Genomic DNA, 24,345 nt, shown 5'->3' on the forward strand with positions numbered 1-24,345 from the left:
CTCAATACAAGGCAAGCACCAAATCGGGGGAGAGAAACCAACCGCCTCCGCCCTTCCCCCATACACATTGCCTCTATCCAGGGGCTACTAAGGCACTGGAAAACTCTGCTTTTTTTGGCAGACAACTTAGCAGTTAGCCTTAATGTGTATTTCTCCTTTGTTACTAACTCTGTAGAGTGAGAGAGAGACCCCATCAGGACTCCCGGCCTCGCTCTGAGCTCTGGAGGGGGAGTAGGGTCTGGTGGGTTACAACAGGGGGCAGATACATTTGGGCTCTGTATAAGTACATCAGAATGGCCATGCTGGGTCAGACCAGTGGTCCTTCTAGCCCTGTAGCCTGTCTGCCAGCAGTGGGCAATGCCAGGTGCTTCCGAAGGAATAAACAGAAGAGGCAATCATCATGATCCATCCCGTTGCCCATTCCCAGCTTGTGGCAAATAGAAGCTAGGGACACAATCCCTGCCCACTCTGGCAGGTGGCCATTGATGGACGTATCTTCCTTGAACTTATTGGCTGCGTCTAAACTGGCATGATTTTGTGCAAATACTTTTAACGGAAAAGTTTTTCCATTAAAAGTATTTGCGCACGAGAGCGTCTATACTGGCATGTGCCTTTGCGCAAGAGATGTGCTTTTGTGCAAAAGCATCCGTGCCAGTGTAGACGCTCTCTTGCGCAAGAAAGCGCCGATGGCCATTTTAGCCATAGGGTTTTCTTGCGCAAGAAATTAACGTTGCTGTCTACACCGGCCCTCTTGTGCAAGAATACTTGTGCAAGAGGGCTTATCCCTGAGCGGGAGCATCAGAGTATTTGCGCAAGAATCACTGATTTTGTACATTACAACGTCAGTGTTCTTGCGCAAATACTCGCGGCCAGTGTAGACAGGCGGCAAGATCTTGTGCAAAAGCAGCCACTTTTGCGCAAAATCATGCCAGTCTAGATGCAGCCATTTTGTTCTTATTGGAACCCTATTACAGTTTGGGCCTTTCCACCAGCTCCTGGCAAACAATCTCACAGGCTGACTTTGAAAAAATAATGTATTATGTTTGTTTTAAATCTGCTGCCTATACATTCCAATCTCTGGGGAGAAGGGGGTGGCTACTGCCCCTCTTCCCCCCAGCCTTCCATAAATGGCACCCTTGGTTTTAGGGAATGCACATTCTTCTCTCACAGAAGAAATTCCAGACTTGCTGGCCTACCCTTGCAGAGTACTCTACGAATTGATAACCATGCCAACACGACAGAAGCAGCACGGGGACTGCAGCAGATACACAGGTGGTGCTCTCAAAGGGTTTGCTCAGCACAGGGAGAGCAAGCAGTTCTGCCACTTCCCAGCTGGATAAGACATAGTTACGTCCTTGGGGGGGTATATCAAAATTCCCCTGTAATCTCTTTGCTTTTACAAGACTTACTCTTGAAAAGGGAGAAGGGTTGGCCCAGAGGTTGACATAATGTGTGGTTTTAGTGTCATTTGTGTCCTTGTGTTAGTGGAGACCCTCAAAGCCCTTTACAAAGGCAGGGAAGTGTTATAAGCCCTCTCTTACAGATGGGTAAACTGAGGCACGGGGCAATGAACTGATTTGCCCAGGGTCAGATCCACACAGTGGCACTGTGAAGAACCCCCTCCCTGTTTCATTCAAAGCACAAGGCCAGGCCAGGATTATTAATTGTTCACACTAATTGCGCCTAGAAGGCCCAGCCGAGACCGAGAGCCCATTGCGGCAGGCACTGTGCGTATGCACTGAGAGACAGTCCATCGAAACAGGAAGCACAGGGAAGGGGAGTGAGGGAAACAGGCTGAGAATGGAGAAATGACGTGCCCAACGCCACAGCCGATCAGTGGCAGAGCCGGTCGAGGGCCATAGCAAACTCTTTTGAGAGCAGCCTGGCCACATCAGCAGCCAGTTCCTTTCGATGAGCGCTCGTGTGGTTTTCACAGACTGGGCATTATTCCGTGATAACATCCTGGGCTGCGGCGCTCATAAAAGTTTTTTTGGTTTTTACTGAATCTCCCTTGTACAAAAGCAGCAACGGTAGGTAACAGGAGCATCCTTTGGCGCCTGCCTGGACCGGGCCTCAGCAATTGCCTGTGGCTTTCTCCTCCTTAGTGGTCACTATGCAGAGCTAATGCCCACCACATCGGGGGCTAGCCAGGCCCCTCTGTCATCCCTCCATAACATTCTACCAGCACCATGGCAATGTGGAAATAAACAGACCTTTCAGATTCCGCACTTACATCATCCCCTTGGCAACCACAGGGCTCCTCGGAGCAGGGGCTGCTATTTACACACCAAAAAAAGAAGTTGGAGGCAAGTCTGAGGAGGATCCGGGCGCTTTTGGGGTTTATTTTTTTAAATTGCACTTTTAGCCCTGACTCAGCTGCAGCAGCAGCAGCGCGAGGCACCGCTGGCCGTTCACAAAGAGCACGTCTTTCCCCCACGCACGTTTTGCCAACAGCTGCTTTGACTTTGTCCCCGCGGCCCTGTGGTCCATCCCGGCCCCGGTCCCGTGATCCAGACGCCACGCTCAGAGTGCTATTTATTTACTTAGTGTTTTCTTGGTGCGTGTTTCCAGGGCGACAGCTGTCGATGGAAGCTATAAAGGCAGCTCGCGGTGGCCCCCCAAGGGAGATGTCTAAGTCTAGAGGCCCTAGCCAAGCTGGCAATTATGGCCCTAGCAGCTACAGAACCTCAGCCCCGGCACCGGGGGGAGCCAAGCAGTACCCACCAATCACTGCCAAAATCAAGGGTGAGTGAACGTCTTACCTGGGGAACCACATCCCAAACCAGGCCCAGGAAGATACAGCCTGCCTGGCCCTGCTTTGCTCCAGCTGGAGTGAAAGCATCCCCTGATGCTATGGGGATGGGCAGAGAAATAGACAGACATGTACCTAGAATCAATGGGGATTTCCTAGTATCTCAAGATGGCAGATGGATGGAGAGATGCTGCTGTTGATGCTAATAGTAATTAAATAATAGTTAGCACTTCCCAGGCTACGGCAGGCAGGGGAGCATTTTAGAGATGGGTTTGCTGTAAATAGAAATACAGCCAGATCTGAGGGTGGAAGCGGGACTAGTGGAGAAGCACATATGTGTAGAGATGGGTTACCCCTGGTCAGAGTCCACAGGGAACCAGCATTGCGAGGGCGTGCCTGTCTTTAGTGGGATGCCACTGGCTCGTCGGGCTGACAAAGCATTTGTTACATTGGGTTATCACTATGGCTTGTGCAAAATCTGCAGAAATCACATTCGAACCAGCCAGGAAGGGTAGGAAATAGAAGGGCTGGAGACCTTCTTGTTAATCTCAAAGGATGGACCTTAGAACTGCTAGGAACCTGCTGGTAGCCCATAGTGGACAGCCAAGCAACTGAGCTTGGAGTGTTGCGGTTCGGGGGGGGGGTCTATCCTGGAATCTTTCTTTTACAAAGAGCTGCTTTCCAGGATGGAGCGGTTAGAAAGCCATGACCTTCCAGCACAGTCACCTTTGCGGTCACATGAACACCTCTGCACGCTGGAGTGATGATGGGGGTGAGGTAGGTCCCTCCACTAGGGATGGAAACACCCACATCATGGTGTCCTGGAGAGCGGGGGCTAGAAATCTCATTCAGGGCAAACCTTCACGTCTGGTAACTCCATAATTATATCCCATGCCAGGGAATAGGTTGCTACCAGGCAGGTGGGCGACTAAAGACTTTCTCATTAGAGGATGGTCACTCTCTGTTAAGCCCTGAAGAATGGGGTTTGGAGCAGGGGGCTAGAGACCTTGTTAAGGGACACTAGTCCCGAGATCACTTCCTTATCTTGGACTGCGACGATACATGGGCAGGAGCAGAAAGGAGCATCCCAGGAAGCTTAGGGACCGACTCTCTTCTGGTTGGAGCTTAACTCAATAAGCTAAAGGGTGGCTGGCTCATTCCTCTCCTTACATTAACACTCTGCATTGACCTCGCTGTTTGCGTTCCAGGGCCAGGGTCTGGGAAATACGGCCGGCAGCCTTGCACTGGCATCAGGAACCACGACTTCACCATGTTTGCTGAACCCACCTACACGATGCGAATCAAACACTCGGAGAAAAGTGAGCACTCCCGAACGGGGGAGACACCCTCAGCTGGCGTGAACTGGTGTCATTCCACTGACATCGGTGATTCACGCCTGCTGAACACCTGGCCCATAGTGCCCTACAATACAAAATCCCCAGGGAGTCTGGAACGCTGCCTCCCTATAGTGGGAGGAAAAGGCAACCTGACTTAGCCTCGCAGGCCTGAGGACTGAGCACCTCACCAGTATGTGGAAGGGCTTCATCCCAGGTGTCCTTGGATGGGGTACCTAACCTACACCCAGTTACAGGTAAATGGCATGTGCTACTGTCGCTATGGAAGTAGCGCATTGTCTTGGAGGCCTCCCAGGCAAATGGTGGCCAAGTGCAGGAGTGGTCATGTGGTGCTACCAGCCTATGGGCCCTGCATCAGCCCATTGCTGGCCCACTGTCCCGGTCAGGGGTGAAATCAGCCGTGTGAAGTCATGTAGCCAGCCCCTGTCTTAGCATGAACCCCAGTTCCAAGGGCTCTCGGGGAAGTGAGAGGGACCACGGAAGCTGAGCCAGTGAAAGATGGCGAACGGCCGGTCAGGTCTCTCAGCTGCAGCTTGTGAGCTGAGGCTCCCTGAACTGGAGTCTTCTCTTTTCTCTTGCAGTGTTGGCTGACACTGTCAGTCCCGATGCCTACTTCGTAGACCCTCACCTCTCCCGCTTTGGGTGGTGGACGCCACCGTCCTTCCGCATGCAGAACCGGGAGAAGAGTCTAGGTGAGTAGCTGGAGCATGGCTGGTCGGCTCTTGCCGCATGTTTCATGAATCAGGCACACACCCTTGTCCTAAGAAGGGCTCCGTTCAGTGGGACGTGGCTCGACCCAGAACCAGCCGCTGCTCCACCTAGCAGCTGATAACAGGCAGGGGCTGCTTCCTTCTTAAAGCAGGTGAGGACACAGATACCCTGCCTGGCCCTACAAAGCCATGGCTGTGCCCCACCCCGTCCCAGCCCTGGAAGGCAGCATGCACAGACCTACTATCCCAAACACTCACACCCGGAGGAGCCACTTCTTCCTAACTTCTGGGCACATCCATAGCACAAGCCCTCTCGGTGCCTTTGCAAAAAATAACTAACATACTGAATCCAAGCAGGCCTGATTCATAGCCAGCCCTGGTGACCTCACTGGTGTTATACCAATTCGGATTCTCTCCGGGCGCACTCCTTTGAGGGTGTGCATTGGCCCAGCTCCACACTGGAGCTCCACTGGATTACACCAGCAGAGAAGCTGAGCCTGCATCTCCTAGCCTAGCTGGAATTTCGATGGCTTCTGCCAGGCCTTGCTACACACAGGGAGGAAGGAGGCAGAAGGTAATTAGTCCTTCAGGGGCCCTGCTGTTGCAATGTGTGAATGCAGTAGCCTGTCTTCTCTGCAGACACGGGTTCAACTCTACCTTGGCTGCACCTGCAGGGAGTCGATGTCTCAGTCTAGTCCTTAGAGGGCATGTGTTCCAGCACGATCCCACCACAACCTGTCAGTGCATCCAGGAGCTGACTTGCCTCCCTGCAGGGCTGCTCAGGGACGGCCCAATGTCCAGATCGGAGGGAGGTACCTTGGTAGAGTGGCAGGCAACACCAGACTGGAAGCGCAACAGTGTTATCTTAGCACTGAGGTACGGTAGCGAAGATATTGGGGAGGACAGCAGCTGACGGCTGGGCCACCGGAGGGCAGGTGCCACAGGTGTTGCCAAAGCTGTTGGTCCATCCCCCTGTTCTAAGCAGAGCTGCCAGCGGCTGACCTCCATGCCCCTAATTCACCTTGTGCCATCATGCCCGGGCTGAGTGGGAGAGACCTTGACCCTCTCCTCTTGGAGAAACCAGGGCTGATGTGCAGCCCTTTCTGGCCAGTGCAAAGAGCCCCATGGACTTCAGTTGGCTTCGGATCAGACCCTGCGCATGTTTTTTTAATGTGGTTCAGAGAGGGCAAATTCCGCTTCCCCCATGTGACCGCCACGTCCTCTCTGGGAATCAAGAGGTACGGTGAAAAATGTATTTAATGGGAGGTAAAAAAGGACACTGGGAAAGTTCCTACAGATGCACGTCCTCCAACCACTGTCCAGGCATACCAGACTCACCCTGGCAGACAACTAGCACCAGGAGCTCTACAGCAGCAGATTCCCCATCACAGGAATTTGCCATCAAAAAGGTAAACTGGCAAAGCCCCAGTCATAGACCAGCGCCCCATTATGCTAGGTGCTGAACATACACAGAACCATCAGGGGGTCCCTGCCAAAGGAGCTTACAGGCTGCACATATGTTATTTCAACTCACGTTGGAGGCAGAGAGATGGAGTCTGCTCCTACTCCCACCCCCGCAAAGACATGTGGCTTATTGACAGAAGCCACATCTGGAATTTTATTGGCTGTATCCAGCTGTGTTCCCTGCCTTGGAGCAGGTGATGGGAAGCACTGTGGCTCTGTCTAGCCATTAGAAGCCAGCTGGACAGATGTGCAAATATCTCTAGGGTTTGCTTTAAGCAGAAGAATGGGAAGGGAGAGCATCAAGGCCATTTTGGGTAGCTCGAAAGACCCAGAACACCGCATCTTCTTAAAGCTGGGGGACTTGGAGAGGCCACGTATGTGTCTGCCTGAATGAATATACAGTGCAAACCACGTGGAATAATGGCAGGGAATCCAAGAGGCTTTAGTTTAATCATTCAGAACTTTGGAGATTAGCTCTGGAATTAAAGATAAGCAACCAGGAATTACAAAGCCATCGAGCAGTTTAGTGGTGCTGTCTTACATCGCCATAGTGGATTGTCTGTTATAATAGCTATGGGGAGAGGGACATGAGATCCCTGAGCACGAGAACTGGCTGTCCCGCAACCCAAAGCATGGCCGACGATGCCTACGTCTTCAAATATTTGCGCCCACATGAAGGAGACAGGCTGATCTGAAGGAAACAAGACTTCTGAGGTCTCTTCCGGCCCTAGGATTCTATGATTCTACGAAGAGGCACAAGATTAGGCGCTGGGAGATGGGTTAAATTCCTGACTCTATCAGAGACCTTCTGAGTGCATGTGGCCCAGTCACACATCACCTTGGTCGCTCAGTTTCCTCGCTTAAATAGGCATGATAATGTTGCGGTATCTGGCTTCCAAGTTCTTTATTTTTTAGCGTGTAAGCAAACATTTGGTCTTGTGCAGCCACGCTGTGTGGTGTTAGTTTGGGGTGAGACAGGGGTGTGTGTGTGTGTGGGGGGGAAGCTTCTGGGGAGGGAGCCAAGTGAGCAGCAGGAGAAATTGCACCCTGATTAGTCAATTCCTGTGGCAGTTATTGTCTGGGAACTGGGCATTGGTGTGGGGTTGCTTTTCTGGCAGACGAGCTTGCCTGCATGCAGTTTGTGACCGCCTCTGTACCAGCACTGACAGAGTCCACTATCCATTGGGCCAAAGCCCAAATCTGGGGGAAGATATCCCAAGAGCGACAGCCAAGAGGCCTCTAACTCAGGGGCCCAGAGGCACAGGGAAAAGACCACCACAGCTTACGACTGGGCAGTTGAAGGATGCCTGTGAGTATGAGTCCAAGCCAAGGCTCCTGTCTGAATACAGCCTGCTGTTCCAGATGATCTCATTTCCAGCTCCTCACAGAAACCACACAGTCCATGAGGGCATAGCTAGTTCCCTGGGCGTAGCCCTGCGAAGAGGAAGCCAGATTACCTCATGGCTTGATTGGCATTCCCTCCAGGGGAACAGCAGGCTCCTGCTGGGCACAGCAAGTCCTGAGCGGACATACATGCTGGCCTTGCCAGACACAAACATGCCCGGGGCTGCAGGCAGATTTGCCCCATGTGGCATTCTAGGCATCCATCTGAGGAGGGCGGGTTGGGAGGTGGCAGCTGGTGGGCACTGAACAGAAGTATAGGGGAGGCAATTGCTCAGACGCTGCTTCTTTCTTGGCTCCATCCACCTGCATTCTCAGCTCCATCACTGTACTCTGCTGGCCTCTGCATTACCCTTCTGGACAGCCCTCTGGTTACCTCCTGGGCTTGGCCTGAACAGACCTCGTCTGGTCCTTCACCTCAGAATCCGTCTCCACCTCATCCCCCCAGTCCCTGCCTTTCTAGACTATACATTGTTTGGGCAGGAGCTGCCATTTGATTGCCACATTTCCGTGAGATCCTCCCATGCCTACAAAGCTGTATACGTGGCTAATAACAACATGCAAACCAAGCAGGGAACAGCTTGGACCTAGTAAAGAACTGGTAGCTTTCTCGGGGAGCTTCTGTGGGGCTCTGACCACTCCTTCTGCTGGGCACATAATCCTCCTTCCCGTTCAGTCTGGTGTCCCATGGGCCATCTTCTGCCCCTGCCCAGCTGCGCGGGAGGAGCGGATGCCAGCGCTGAAGGTTCTTCAAAGGCGTGACGGTTGTGCTGTCATTGCACTTGGTGATGTGCTTGCAGCTCTGTTGTGTGACCCGTGACGTGACCTGCTGTGTCCATCCAGCCTGCCTGTTTGGGGGTTGATGGTCTGACTCATCTGGCCTGTGCCTTTCATGCGGTGAGCCTCTGAAAGGTTAGCACTGCAGGGCTGGGATGCCTGGTTTAGGCAGGGTGCACAAATGTGTCTGAGCCGTTCACTTGGCACCGCCGGCCGGCAGACAGAGTCGAGTCTCTCCGGTGCAGAATCCAGCCCTCAGAGCCAACTATGGGCCTTGCTTAGACCCGCTCCTTCCACGGCTTGAGCTGAGGTGATCGGGAGCAAGCCGGGCACGCGAGCTGCGAGCCAAAGGGGCCCCGGGCGAGTGGAACTGTTCCTCAGGAGAAAACACGGCTCTTGCTGGAAGAGGCAATGAGGCATGAAGACCCGGTGAGCTCCTATGGGAAGCAGGGCAATCAGGGAGAAAGAGAGGAAACCAGTCCCCTGGGGTGCCTGTGGTCATTGAACAGAAGTAGTGGCTGTGTGCAGAAGGGCTTTGAAGGATGAAGATGAAAGCAAAAGGTTCCCGAGGAGAATGGCCCGAGGGGCGAGGGGAGATGCTGATACCCTTAGTGAGAGCGTCCCAGCAGGACCCCGGCCATACCTGCTCTGGTCCTTAGCCAAGAAGCAGCCAGGGAGGATGCTGAGCAGAAAAGCTGCAGCGGCCAGCACAGCTATTGACCTGATTTCTCTGCAGCAGGAGGGCCTGGGGCATGAGCTACGCAGGCTGCTAGTTTAGCTTCTTCGCTAAAGAGCTCTGCGACCCAGGGCCCGCGAGGGGGTGAGGAAACAAACAGCCCCGGATGGTTTGTGCAGGTCCAGGCCTGGGAGCCCTTCTGTTCCCGGCACGCTGTTGTGTGGGAGAAGAGAGCAGACAGAGCCCCGCAGCCGGGAGCCAGTGGACTCTCTCACCACAGCTGTCCCAGAGGGGCAGACTGGTCAGAGGCCAGCCAGGTGGTGGCCTGTGGGAAGTGCTTTCCTTGGGAGCTCCCAGGGAGCGATGCAACCCTGGTGATTTCCCCTGCTGGAGGCTCCCCAGTCTGCGGTACTGGACCCCACCCGGGGAGGGCACAGGCCCTGGGCGTGTTGGGACTGGGCAGAATTTAGGCAGTTTGTGGGCCTGCAGGCAAACACCCCCAGTGCACACTCCATGGGCCAATTACCTGAGTATTGAAATTAGCTCCCCAGTAGCGGCTGCGTGCTCCCACCAGAGCCAGGCATGTGCTGGCCAATTGTTCCCCTCCCACACACACACTTTCCTCATAGAAAAAACACGAGTTACACAGATCCGTGCAAAACGAACACATACCTGCATGCAAATCTCTCTTCCCGACATCCTCACCGCTCTGAGAGCACGGTGGGTCTTGGGCCACACTTTCAGAGGTCCCAAGAACTTCCTGCAGTTGTGCACCCCACTCCTCCTGCTCAGCCATCACTGCACGTCTCTCTCCCGTGAACAGCTTCCGTCTAGAAATGTGCAGTGTCCTGTGTCTGGTGACCATCCTCACTCTGGCTGGGTTTCTCTGGGCGGTAGCTGGCTCCCTGTCCAAGGTGCTTGCCTTTCAGTAGAAGGCCCTCCAGGCTGGTGACCCTTGATTGCTCTACGTTGCTTGCCCATGGCCAAGGCTTCTTGGAATCCCAGTCAAAGAGACAACGGGGAAGCCATAGAACAGTCTCAGACCCCAAACGGTGATCACAAAACAACCCGGAGACCCTACCCCCCTGAACTACTGGGGTTGCAGCCAGGTAGGCAACACCAGCTGCCCCACGTTTGGAGCTGTTCTTGGCACCTGCTAAAGCCAGGGAGGTGGAGTGGGTCCTCCAGTGGGCTAGGGGATAGGGCATCGGGCACCAGCCTCAGGAGCACAAGGTGGCATGTTCAAATTCCACCCCCCCACTCTAACCACTGAGGCTGTGGCCAGGCAGCTGGGCATGAAGCTGTTGTGGTGCAGACAGGCCAGTGAGAGGAGAGGAGGCAATGGAGCGTCATGTGGGGACGGGGCCCATGGAAAAGGCAGAGATGGATGAGGAGGGTGAGCGTTTGGCTTCCTGATGGCTTCTTGGCTCTGCAGGTGCTTGGAGAGTCTCTCCCAGCTGACCCTTGTCAAGCCCCCTGGGCAGGGGGTCTCCCCAAGGCTCAGGCTGCAATGGCATCGGGTGGGGATTGTACTGACCAAACCCATTGCCATCAAGGGCAAGGATCCCATTGTCATCAATGAGACGAGGGTCTGGCCCTGCAGCTGCTCTACTGGGGAAGGCTGCAGTTACCTAGAGCCCCCAGACAAGGCCTGGACCCTCATGGCTGGCCCAGATCCGTGTCTGTGGAACAGCTCCTCTTCGTGAGCTGGAAGCAGGGCTGGCTCAGGTGCTGCCTCCTCCTCTCCTTAGCATGGGCCCCTTCCCTTCTACCTCAGCCAGATCAGCACCTCTCTGGGCGGCTGCCCATGATATGTAGTGAGGGAACTCACTTGGCCATGACTCTCCATTGACAAAGGGGAGGCTGGTGTCTTCTTGGTGAGCCAGCATCGGAGGAGATACTTGACGTGTATCACGGATGGAGCGCCCACTGAGCAATGGGAGCTGGGCTGAGCCCTTTGTGGGCCCCAGGGAACACAGGAAGTGGGCTGAGGCATTGTAGCATATCATCTTCCGGGTGCTTACACTTGCTTTTGGATGTGTGAGTCCCACGGGGAATGTGCCCTGCGCAGAATCCCCTGGACACGCCGCAGGCAGCACGGCATTCCGGTGGCATGCCCAGGTGTTCGTAATATCAGGTAGCAGGAGACAGCTGGCAAGGCAGCGTGCGGGTGAGGGAATGGGGAGCGGGGGATGGGCTACGTCAGGAATGGCAGGATGAAAGAGAGACAGTGTCCAGACTGGGCCAGGAGCTGCTGCAGGTAGGACCACATGTGACAAAGCCCCGTGGCCACCAACTGGTTGACAATGTCATTCAGCCATTGAAATGTGGGAGTTTTGCCCAGTGCCTGGTAGAGTGAAGGCAAGTGATGCTAAACCCTTACATAAGAACATAAGAACGGCCGTACTGGGTCAGACCAAAGGTCCATCTAGCCCAGTAGCCTGTCTGCTGACAGTGGCCAGCACCAGGTGCCCCAGAGAAGGTGGACCGAAGACAATGTTCAAGCGATTTATCTCCTGCCATCCCTCTCCAGCCTCTGACAAACAGAGGCCAGGGACACCATTTCTATCCCCTGGCTAATAGCCTTTTAAGGACCTAACCTCCATGAAATTATCTGGCTTCTCTTTAAACTCTATTATAGTCCTAGCCTTCACAGTCTCCTCTGGCAAGGAGTTCCACAGGTTGACTACACGCTGTGTGAAGAAGAACTTTCTTTTATTAGTTTTAAACCTGTTACCCATTAACTTCATTTGTTGTCCTCTAGTTCTTCTATTTAGGGAACTAATAAATAACTTTTCTTTATCTGCCCTCTCCACACCACTCATGATTTTATAACCCTTGGAGCTAGATGATTCTTGGTGTAAATGGCTTTAATGCCACTGAAATAGATGGAGCTGTACCGATGTACACCAGCTGAGTCTCAGTGCTGAAGTACAATATTCTTCCCTATTAGTATCCCACCCTGCAGCTCTATGAATACACCCTCCTTTCTACCTGCTGGTCCCCTGTGCGCAGCTGTGCCAATCTGTCCTCGCCATTTCCCCAGGCCCGAGACACTGTGGTAAGACAGGAACTCTTTTGCAATGTGAGCCACGTTTGAGGTGAGGTCTGCCATGGCCAGAAGCCCGTGGCATAGCCCCACAACGGGCACCAGCTTACACCTCACACAGGCAGCATCAGACGTATGTAGAATCCAATCCGACTGCAGTAACCATCCCAAACCGCCTCTTGGTTCCCAGGTTTGATGATCATGCCTGCCCCAAATGCATACCACCCAGAGATGGTGCATCCGCAAGGGGAACCCAACGCGCCAGCTTATTCCTTGGCGGACCGCACTCGTTTCCGGGAGAACGATCCCAACCCAGCTGCCAATGCTTATACCCTCCCCGGGATGCTGGGCCCCGGACTTCCCATCAAGCCATCTGCTCCCTGCTACAGCATGGCCTCCAAAGCGGACTCAGCGCTACTGGCGAGAGGCCCTGGCCCAGCAGCTTTTACTGTGCCTGAACCGAATGTCTACTTGCACCGGCAACCTGCCTACAGCATGTGGAGAAAGCACACGTCCGTAAGGGACTCTACGCCGGGGCCAGCTGACTACGAGACCAGCCGTATCACCGTCACCAAGCCGAGGGCTCCAGACTTCAGCCTGGGGATCCGGCACTCTGAGTACCTCTCCCCCTTGGTTATTGATGTTATGGAGTGAGCCAGGCCACTACTCCAGGCCTGTTCTGACCCCGAGGCTGGGCCGTGACCATGTGACCACAGCATATCACTGTGTATTAGCTCTAGCAGCCACGGCGCACTGGGGGCCGGAGCCAAAGCCCACCCAGTCAATGGCAAGACTCCTGGTGATTGCCATGGGCTCTGGATCTGCTGCTCGGCGTGAGTGGCTCGCCGTGTGATATGGGCTGCGCTGTGCCAGGGCCAACCCCACCCCTACCCCACCCTGTCACTGAACGCTTCGCTCTTGTGTTTTCTTTGCCAAAGAACTCAATAAAGCCTGTTTATTTTTAGCCCAGTTTTAGGGGGATGGGGTGAGGAGTCGCGCTGTCACATTGAGCTTGCCAGCCCTCCGCAGGCAGGCAGAGTCGGCCAAATAAGGGAACGCTGAGCCAAGCCAGAGAAACATGGCTCCCTGCGTTCTTCAAGAGGCTGGCCCCTAGTGGAGGCTGCTGCGTGACGCCCCTCAGGGCGAGACATGCCCATGCTCTCTGGGGGATGAGGTGGGCCGCCGGCGACTGAGTTCTTACTCCTTCCCTGCACTCCAGCAGTGCTCAGAGCTGCCCCGCCGGGGAGATATTTACAGCTCCCTGATTCGGCAGCTGTGGGGCCACCTAGGCTATGTCTAGACTACAAGCCTCTTTCGAAAGAGGCTTTTTCGAAAGATACTTTTGAAAAAGCTTCTTTCGAAAAAGAGCGTCTAGACTGCAAGCGGAACTTTCGAAAAAGCAAGCCACTTTTTCGAAAGGCAGTCTGGATGCTCTCTTTTGAAAAAACCCTGTTTGCATTCAAGAACGCCTTTTTTTCGAAAGAGCACTTTTGAAAAAAGTCGTTCTTCCTCGTAAAATGAGGTTTACCACCGTCGAAAGAAAAGCCGCGTTCTTTCGATTTAATTTCTGGCTACTTTTTTGGAAAAAAACCCTGAGTCTGGACACAGCCCTACTTATGCCCCACAGGGACCGTAGGCCTGTGCAGGATTGGCATAGCAGAGCTCGCCTCCACCCCACTCTGCCTGTCCCCAATCTCTCTCCCTCCCTGGCGTGTGGCCTATGGTGGGACAGAGGGCCAGCTCTCCTGGTTCTAGGCCCGCCGGGAGTCACCCCTCTGCTGCCCCAGGGAGAATCCTCTGCTGGCCATGTCTGCCTGGAGTCCCTCTTTGCCTCCCCCAAACACAGCACAGAGTCCGCCCTGAGTCACTCCCGTCCTGGAGCCTCTTGCTGGTTTTTGGAGGCCTCTGACACCTGTGGAGAGGCCAGAGACTGAGCAGCCAGGCCATAGGTTCCCTCTGAAGGGGAGTCCCTCCATGTCAGGGTAGGGGCCCTCAGGTGGGGAGGGAGGGAGCGCTCTGAGGAGAGCTTGTACTGCCAGCTGCCGGGCTGCAGCACTGCGCCAGGCCACCATGGGATCGACTAACCACACCGGACACCTCTCCCGGGCCTTTGCTTGCACACAGCTCTTTGCTCAATGGTCTAATTTTGGTGGAGCGGGGAGTGATAATCCACAAGCCAGGCAGCCAAGGAAATTACTGGGGAAAGGCTGGGGCAGGTGACACACCAGAACCAACAGCACATCGTGCCCATTGCTGGAAGGGGATCGTGTCGTGCCTGCTATCGACAGGGTGAACCGGCCGGGTGGATCGGGGGTGTGTGTTTTGGGGTGGGGATTGGTGGGCGGTGCTGAGTGAACATGGGGCATCAATGGAGGGATCTGTGGGGAGGGGGCATTTGAGAGCCCCTCTGAGAGGGACACCAACCCACCTCCTGGGAGAGGCAGCCGAGCTCACTTATCCAGCCAATCTGATGTAGTGCCAACTCTCTCCTTCCCACTGGGGCAGTGCTCACCAGCCAGTAGATCGGGATCCTGGAGCCTCTGACAGGGGATTCTGACTGGTTTAGCCAGGAGGCCATCAAGTGCTGGCACTTCGGCTGCCCTCCCCTCCCCCCACTGCTGCACATCTCCTGCCCTTTGCCTTGGACCGGCCTCCCCCCACCAACGAGTTACTGACTGTTGGAACCATCGCACACCTTGTCTCTCTAACACCCTGGGACCAACACAGCTACACCCACACTGCAAACCGTTTTCTCGGCAGCCTTTTCAACATTTTTCACGTCATGAAAGCGGAGTGGTTTTTCTGGACACTGTGTTTGGCCACCAAAACTATCTCAGTAACATGCTTCAGAAAAAACAATAAAACCATTGACTGGATGTTGCAGAACATCTGACAAAAAATGGAAAATGTCAGTGTCAAGAACTTGCCTGTGGGTTTGTTTGGGGGCGTGGGAGTTGGGCGAGGGCCGTTTGGGCTCAGGGAGCACATTCCGCGGAGCCCTGCGGGCATGTGACGTAGTGGGGGGGCTGTCTGCTCTGTAACCCGGTGTCCCCCTGCGCTGTGATGTGTGATTCCCACTGACTCATTACGTGTATTAGCCCAGACACCTGATAACAAGGCTCTGTCCCCAGGGGAGAGACAAAGGGAGGGAGGAGGAGATGAACACCTGGTTTAGGGCAGGGTCTGGGAGCGAGGAGTCTTGGGCTGAAACCATGAAGGAAACAGACTAAGGAGGGGGCTGGAATCTAGGGGCCCAGGAACCCCATCTCAAGGGGGCTGAGGCATCCTGGCCCATATTCCTGTAGACGCATCGCGTCTATGCTGTGCTGTACCCTGGAGAAGCAATAACCCCTCTCTATTCGACTGGCGGGTGGAGTCTGTTCTTGCTGCTACGGGGCTGCAGGATCGGAGGAACCCCGATTCGCTGCCACAGGGCAGCATTGGGAACTGAGAGCAACACGAGCTGATGCCCAGGACAGAGGGGAGTCAGTGTTGAGGGCCGAAGGGGTGGCAGAGGGGTAGAAGGAAAGCAGGTTGCTGGGGCGCCATGGCCATGTCTGAGCTGAGGTGTGAGCAGCTGTGTCTTTGGGGCCTATAATGATCCCTCCAGCCTGGCTTTGAACCTCAACTGGCCGTGCTAGAAACTCGCCTCGCCAAGGTGAGCTAAAGGAGCAGCTCCCTCAGCTGCGTGGGCTCATGGCCTCCTCCCGCATGGGCGGGCTGCGACCAGGGGGCTCACACGTGGACAGGAGGCTCAGCTTGCGACTCTGCACCCTCTACATTGGCAGAGCACAGCCACAGCGACCCCTGGCCACAGGAGCCGTGAGCAGCCCTCTGGGGCTGGGCCAGAGCTCTCCGAGGCAAGGCGGTTTCCCCAACTAGTGAACCAGGGCCTAAAACCCAAGACAGCAACTGAGGAAGGGCCAGATCCTGAGTGGGGCTGAGCGCCTCTGGCCAAATTCTGGGAGCTGCTGGCACTCAGCCCCTGGCAAGATTGGGCCCCACCTCCTTGACCTACTGCCCCCTTTGCCCAGGCATTTGCACCAGGGCACAGGGGGCCTGGAGAGTGGCAGCACCTGGCACCGAATGCCTGCATAGTGACGGAGTGGAGCTGCCCACCAGGAGATGGCGGCATCACCCCACGGTTCTGGCCTCGCTGCTCATGCCGATGCCACTCTGCCTGCACAGGGGTGTGAAAAGAGCCTGCAGGAGCCGGCGCTGGGCCAAGCCATGGTGATTGAGTGGAACCACGGGAGGGCAGGGCCTACGTTTCCTTTGGCAGTGAGGTCAGAGAGAGCCGGGCTTTGCCTCTGCTTCCCATCGAGAGCTAAGCATCTTCCTTCCCCCTCCCTCACTTATCTCCTCCTGGCCAGCAGCAGTGCGGGCCCTGGCACACTGCCCCCGCTAGGACTCAGCCAGGGGACTTTCCTTGGGCCTCAGCATCCTCTGCGACCCCTGCCAGGAGGCGCCCATTGAAAAGATCACTGTGCTACAGAGCCAGCCTCTATTGACTAGTGGGGGTGACGGACGGTTCGGTTCGGGAGGCCGGAGAGAAGCCAACAAGGCTCCGGAGAACAGTATCCCTCAGCCCCGGAGGCAGAGACAGTGCTCCCGGGCTCTCTGACTGAGCAAGCTGCAGCCACTCCCTCCCAAGGAGATGGCATTGAGGGTACCAGGATGAGCTGGGGATGTGCTGAAGGGCTAGCAGATTAAAGCAGAAATGAAGGACAAGGCTGATTGTGGGCTGCTGCTTTTATGGCCCATATGGCAGGTGGTGAGTAAATTTTGCATGGTCCAGTAGTTTGGGGCAACACAGTGGCGCTCAGGAGATTTAGGTTCTAGTCCCAGTTCCCTCACTAGCCAGCATGTGTCTGCTCTGTGCCTCAGTTTCCCCACCATCTCTTGCCTATTTATCCCTGGTCTACACTGGGGAGTTATTTCAAAATAACCCCCCCTTATTTCAAAATAATAAGCAAACCATCCACAGTACCAATCCCATTCTTTCAAAATCTGTACTCCTGCTTTCCTCAGGGAATAACACTTATTTCAAAATAGTTATTTCAAAATAGCACTAATGTGGATGTGCCACTGCTGCTATTTTGAAATAACGACTCCCCAGAGTCATTGACAGTAATTACTCCCCAGTGCCTCCTGGGGCTCTAAGTTGAGGTAGCATGCCCACAATAACGGAGCCTGCCTTGGGCTAACTTTGAGGCTCCCCTGTAGTGGCAACATGCTCTTTCGATGTTGTTATTTTGCGAATTATTATTTCCAATTTAGTTATTTCAAAATGTCCTAGTGTAGACGTGTCCCGAGAGTGTAGGAGCTTTGGAGCAGGGTCTGTACTCACGAGGTGCACAGCCTGTACTCAGCAGGGGCTAGGATGATAAACATAACACATCGCGGGGGCTGGATTCCATAGCATTTGATGCTACTTGAAGTCTCTCTCTATGCTCAAGACACCGGTGCGGGCATTAAAACCAAAGCTAAGAGCTAAATATCCCTCAGAAATGCCACCAAGCCAGCTCACAGCACAGCCTGCTTCCGAGCTAGGGTTGCCACGTGTCCAGTTTTGAACCGGACAGTCCGGTATTTGAACTTTCTGTCCAGGAAACAAATTGAGAAAATACTGGACATAGAAATGTCCAGTATTTTCTAATTAAGTAGAATCATAGAACCATAGAGCTGGAAGAGACCTCAGAAGGTCATCAAGTCCAGCCCCCTGCCCAAGGCAGGACCAATCCCAACTAAATCAACCCGGCCAGGGCTTTGTCAAGTACATTTTATTATTATCATGTGTATCAGTATGTAGTTGCGTACTGCCTGGCTGGTAGACACGTTCACACTGTGTGAGTGTGTCTACCAGCCAGGAAGTATGCAAGAACGCAGTAAAGAGGAGGGGGGTGGGGGGCGGGGCAGGATGGAATCCCCGGGAGACAAACAGAGCCCCGTGGTACCCTGTTCTGTGGTACCTCTGGGGGGACTCACCCAGCAGGGCCCTCTCGGGTCACTCAGAGTTATGCTGGAAGGACTCACTGCCCTGGAAGAGACCACAAGCCAACCCCACCAGCAGTGGTGTGAAGGCAGCTGAGAGATCTCAGAGAACCATCAGCAGCAGATCATTAACACAGATCAAAGCCAGAGCCATGGTCTGAGAGCTCTGCACCACTGGGGTGTGTTAGCAGTGTAGGGGTGACACACGCCATCTCGAGCCATGCCTGGCACCACGAAGATGCCAGTTCCATTGCCAAGTGATGGCAGGACTCCGGGCTAGAAGCCATCTTCCCTTGTTTGGCTAGTGCCCAGGCAGACATGATTTTGCTACAAGCTGGCCCCATGGCACAGCACAAGGGGGACCAATTGCAGATCGATGGGCGGGGTCCGGGATTGTCAATTGGGGATGAAGGAGAAATCAAGGCAGATGCCGATGGACAAGTGACCTTTCCCTGCAATGCACTGGGCCTGCGAGATGTGGAGAGAGGCGCAAAGAGAGGAAAGGCTGGAAAAGCTCACAAGGAGAAGAGAGCCCAGGGAGATGCAGCGAAGTAACAAGGCTGAGAGGGAAGAAGGAGAGGCAGGCAGGGAGAAAAAAGGGATGACTCATCCTCTCACGTCGCTGAGCTTAGTACGCCAGCTCCATGCAATTTACAGCGCCGGAGCCTTGTGGAGAAGCATGTGCACTGACAGTGCTGGCGGGGGCATTAACGATCTCCCAGCACTCTTGGCCAAACTTTCCTCTTCCTCCCTGCCCTGCTGTGCCATGTGCTGGTGAGTGCTGCCTCCCCAGCCTAGAGGGGGCGGCCCTCCGTGGCTCAGTGCTTAGGGATGTTTGCAGTGTGCCGCTGCATGCTAAGGCGTCTATAGTCCCCACCAGTAATATCAGGGGTTACATTTTCCCTCGTGGTTCCACCGAGACAGGACCCACCACGGTCCTCTGCACTGGGCCAGCCCAAGGACTGCAGGGCATGTACCCTCCCAGTGGTCCGAAAAAACAATGGGAGCGTCTACACAGCAATTCCGTTATTTTGAAATACATTTGAAATAACAGGCGGCTTATTCCAACTTCTGTAACCGCATTCCACGGGGAATAACGCCTCTTCCAAAATTGCTACTTCGAAATAGCTCCTCCCCAGGGCCTTTCAAAGTAATTACTCCCCAATGCTTCCTGCCACTCTAAATCGAGGCAGGGCGTCCACATTAGGGGAGCCGGCCTTGGACTGATTTCGAGGCTTCCCTGTAGTGTAGACGCACTATTTCAAAGTAAGCTTATTCCGAAATAAGTGTCAACGTACCCATAGACAGCAGAGCACTGGATGGAGGCAGGGGCCAATGTCCGGCTGGCTGTCCCTTCCCAAACATCCTCTCTCCTGCTGGGAACGGAAAGTTTCCCTTTAGCTACCTCTGGCTGGACAAACATGGGAACCGGAGTGCTGCATCCTATGCTGCTCACTCTCCTACCCTGAGGTGAGGGGCGAGAAGTCCTGGTCCCTTTCAGCCACCCCAGCTGCTACCCTGACTGCTTGAGAGCGGGCCAGTGGGGTGCAGATGCCGGACGGGCTTTTGCTCCATTGATGCAGCGAAGACTTAAACACTGCACCAGAAATAAACCATTTCATCTGCCCCAGTGCATGAGGTTGGGGTCCATTCCATGAGCAGGCCTCCTGCCTGCCCCAGTGTGGCTTGTGCTAGGATAGCTTCCGTTTGGGCTGGCATCCTTGGGGGCTCCCCACAGCCCGGGCTTCTGTGCCGCTGCCTGCACCGGGCCAGACTTGCTATGGGAGTGAACGCAAACTTTACAGCAGATTTACACCAGTGGGAGGCTGGTGCTTCTCAGGCAAGGCTCCTGTCCCAGCCCTGTAGCGACCCCTGCTGGGAGAGGCCGGGAATGGAGTGTCAGTGATTCCAGTGCTCCTACCTTATCTACCAGGATTCCAGCCAGGACACATAGTATGGCACAGTAGAAGAGAGAGAGACCAGAGATGACAGTCAGAGGACTCTGTCCGTCTCTGAGGTCTTATACTCAGCCCCTCACCTGGATGAAAAGTGAAATGCTGAAAAGGATCTAAGGCTAGATCTGGACAATCAATTACACAGGAGTGTGATAAAAAGCCCAAGGCTTCAAGTCACAGATCAGGGAGGTTCTAGGTTTGTGCAGCTGTGATCTGACCTGATCTGGAAAGGTACGTTCACTTCTGGAGACTTCATCTCTTGAAAGATATTGACAGATTGGAAAACAACAACAAAGATGAACCTGGGGTGCAGGAATTGACTTCTGGGGAAAGATTAAAAGAGCCAGTTACTGACGTGAATCAAAACATTTTGTCAGAAGAATTTCTTTTAAATGAAATGTTTGGGCCCAAATGGAAATATTTGCATGGACATTTTTGTTGTCCCCTATGGGAAGGAAGGTGAGCAAAACTCGATTTTTGTTTGTTTTTTTGACACCCGACCCCAATAAGTTTTGCAAATCAGACCACTTTGGTTTTCCAACAACTGCCCTAAACACGTCAGTGAAAATGGAAATTTCATAGCAAAAATTGCCATTTTGTCAAAATCAGGGTACGTCTACACTACAGCGCTAATTCGAACTAACTTAGTTCGAATTAGTTAATTCGAACTAAGCTAATTCGAACTAACGCATCTAGAACTAAAAACTAGTTCCCACTGATTGGACGCAGGGGGGCATTTAAGGGCGGCTGAAACCGGTTCTGGCAGGGCATCAGGTCAGTAGTTGCTTTGTGTGGCTGCTGTCTGAGGCTATCTGAGGCTCGTGCTTAAAGGGACCCCCCAGACAGCCAGTTCTCAGCTTTTCCTGCTTGCTTGCCAACCTCGCCGAGGGACAGTAAAGCATTGGTATCTGTGCCCATCTGTGTCAGTGCTTCCCTTCGGGGACACCGCCGCAGGTGGCAACATGGAGCCAGAGCTCGCCCTGCACATTCTGGTGCACTTTCTGGACTTGCTGCTGCAAGCCTGCCACCAATGGCTCGAGGCTGCCTGGCACCACCTGGTGCACGTCAGCCCCCTGCCTCTCCGCCTGGCCGCCCTGGGGGCCGTGGAGGAGCCACGGCAGTGCCCCGGCACCGGCGTGCCCCGCCGCATCTGGCGTCTGGACACCAGCAGCGACTGGTGGGACCGCATCGTCCTGGAGCGCTGGGAAGACCGACAGTGGACCCAGAACTTCAGGATGAGGAGGGACACCTTCCTGGAGCTCTGCGAGTGGCTCGCCCCTGCCCTGCGCAGAAGGGACACTCACATGAGGCCCGTCATCCCCCTCCAGAAGCGGGTGGCCATCGCCCTCTGGAAGCTCTCCACGCCGGACAGCTACCGATCCGTCGGGAACCAGTTCAGCGTGGGGAGATCCACCATCGGGGCGGTGCTCATGCAGGTACGGCACTCATCAGCCACTGCGCCGGGGGGGAGGGGGGCTGCAAGGAGGGGATGGGCCGCCCCAGGGACAAAGGGGGGGGGGGAGGAGGCGTCCCGCACCGGAGGGGTCGGTCTTTCCCGGCTGTACTACACGCCGCCAGTGGGGTTGCTTCCGGGAGTGGGGCGCGGGGCACTTCCAGGGCACGAATGCTCCCAGCCACCCGGGCGCCCCACTGATTGGCGCTGTGCTGTGTCTCTCCGCAGGTGGTCAAGGCCATCAACTGGGTGCTGCTCCGCAGGGTGGTCAGCCTCGCCGACCCGGACGCCGTCATCTGGGGATTCGGCGCCCTCGGCTTCCCCAACTGCGGGGGGGCCATCGACGGGACGCACATCCCCATCCGTGCCCCAGAACACCAGGTGTCCTGTTACATGAACCGCAAGGGGTACTTCTCCATCCTCCTGCAGGCCGTGTGTGACCACCGGGGACAGTTCACGGACATTAATGTGGGCTGGTCCGGCAAAGCACACGACGCCTGGGTGTAACGCAACTCATCCGTGTGCCAGCGCGGGACCTTCTTCCCCGACCGCCACATCAGGGTCGGGGACGTGGGCATGCCCGTCTGCCTGGTGGGGGATGTCGCCTACCCACTGCAGCCGTGGCTGATGAAGCCCTACACGGGGCACCTCAATCCCTCCCGCCAGGCCTTCAATGCCAGGCTGACCAGGGCCCGCATCGTGGTGGAGGGGGCCTTCGGGCGACTGAAAGCCCGCTTTCGATGCCTCCTCACCCGTCTGGACCTGGCCGAGCACAACATCCCTCCCGTGGTGGCAGCATGTTGTGTGCTCCACAATTTATGTGAGCGAAAGGCGGAGGCTTTCCTGCCAGCCTGGATGGCTGAGGATGACCGCATGGCTGGACACTACAGTCAGCCCCGCACCGCCGCTGTCCGGGAAGCCCAGCGGGGGGCCGTCTGGATCCGGGAAGCCCTGAGGAAGAGCTTCCTGGTGGAGGAGGAGGACTGACCTCTCCCTTGCATGCCCCACTGGGGCCTTTTTCCACCCAACCCCCCTTTCCCTTTCCCCTCCCTACCTACTGTCAAATAAAGACACCTGTTTTTCAAACAAAAATGTCTTTTTATTTAACATAACTGGGGTGGGGGGTGGGAAGAAGAAGGGTGGGAGAGGGGAGGGGGAAATCTGGGACGGGGGAGCAGGAAGGGGAGGGAAGGGAGGAAGGGAAAGGAAAGCTCAGGGGTGGGAGTTCGGCTGCCTCTCCCGTCTCGCCACACTGCGGGTCCGGGGGCGTTGGTGGGGAATGGTTGTGGAGGGGGGGGCAGGAGGGATGGGGGGTGTGGAGGAAGCAGGAGCGGGAGCAGGAGGGGGAGCTGGGGGAGCAGGGGGAGCAGGGGGAGAAGGAGGAGCAGGGGGAGCAGGGGGAGCAGGAGGGGGAGCAGGGGGAGCAGGAGCAGGAGGAATTGGGAAGCGGTCCAGCAGGCTCTGGAGGTGGCCTCGCAGGGCACGGCCCTGCTCCTCCAGGGCCTCCAAACTCCTCCGGCACAGCCTCAGGTCCTCCTGGACCCAGTGGTCCTGGAGACGGAGCTGTTGCTCCAGGAACTGGAGGTGCCGCCTCTGGTAGTCCTCTTGGTTCCTGGCTCTTCTGCTGGCCCGGGCGCGGGCGGCTGCTGCAGGCGGGGTGGTGCGCCCTGCAGGCCCTGGTGCTGCGGCTGTGGTGCAACAAGACCAGCGGTCAATTACCCCAGGGGCCCAGGTGTGTGAAACCCAGCTCCCCTCTGCAAGGCCAGGGCCCCTGCAGGATCCCCAGCTGCTGCTCCGTGGTGGGCAAGGCCCAGGCGCATGGTCCCGGGGCTCCCTCTCGCCCCACCCCTCCGTACACATAAGGGGAGCACGATGGTACTCACAGGTGGACGCCTCCCCGGCCTCGGATGACACAAGCGTGCGGCTCTGTGGGGTGCCTCAGGGGTCCCGGGTCCTGGGCAGGCTGCCGGCAGGCTCCTGGCTCTCGGAGCCCTCCTCCTCCTCCTCCTCCTCCTCGGTCTCTTGCAGCGGTCCCTCTGCCCCGGGGTCTATCACGTCCCGGGGGGCAGGGACGGCATGAGCCCCCAGGAGGCGGTCCAGGGCGTGAAAGTGGGGGCAGGCCTCCGGGTCGGCCCCTGGCAGGCAGGCCCGGGAGTAGGACTGCCGCAGGTCCTTGATTTTGCAGCGCACCTGCTCCCGGCTGCGCTGGTGGCCCCTGGCGGCCAGGCTGGTAGCCATGCGGCCGTAGACTGCTGCGTTCCTGTGGCTAGTGCGGAGATCGTGGACATTGGAGGTTTCCCCCCAAACCTCGATGAGGTCCATGATCTCCACACTAGATCACGCGGACGCCCGCCTCTTGCGGCCCCGGGCAGGCTCCTGGGAGCCGCCAGGCTGGTCCCGGGAAGAGGGGGAGGGCTGGGTGTCCTTGGGTGGCTGGCTCATGGGTGTCAGGTGCAGGGTGTGCTGACGGGTGCTGGCAGCCTTGCAACTGGCACAAACTGTGTAGCCAGCCCGTGGCCCTTTAAGAGGTCCGGGGCCAGGAGGGGGGCAGACAAGTTTTCCTGGTGTTGGCCAGACTGGCCACCAGGGCAAGCTGGGAAGGGCTAGCCTCCCACTAGTTCGAATTAAGGGTCTACACAGCCCTTAATTCGAACTACCTAGTTCGAACTAGGCTTAATCCTCGTAAAATGAGGTTTTCCTAGTTCGAACTAAGAGCTCCGTTAGTTTGAATTAAGTTCGAACTAACGGAGCGCTAGTGT

At 55.8% G+C, this 24,345-nt stretch overlaps 1 protein-coding gene across 1 annotated transcript; it reads left to right on the forward strand.

The window, feature by feature from the left end:
- The first annotated feature begins 2,345 nt into the window (after positions 1-2,345).
- Positions 2,346-13,153, forward strand: CIMAP1C (ciliary microtubule associated protein 1C). Its single transcript, XM_025186225.3, has 4 exons — positions 2,346-2,745; positions 3,961-4,071; positions 4,689-4,799; positions 12,375-13,153. The coding sequence occupies exons 1-4, from the start codon at positions 2,586-2,588 to the stop codon at positions 12,836-12,838; spliced, it is 846 nt and encodes a 281-aa protein (XP_025042010.3). The 5' UTR covers positions 2,346-2,585; the 3' UTR covers positions 12,839-13,153.
- Positions 13,154-24,345: the final 11,192 nt, after the last annotated feature.

Source organism: Pelodiscus sinensis, chromosome 14, assembly GCF_052426305.1.
Source record: "Pelodiscus sinensis isolate ZL-2025 chromosome 14, ASM5242630v1, whole genome shotgun sequence".
Classification (NCBI taxonomy): Eukaryota; Metazoa; Chordata; order Testudines; family Trionychidae; genus Pelodiscus; species Pelodiscus sinensis.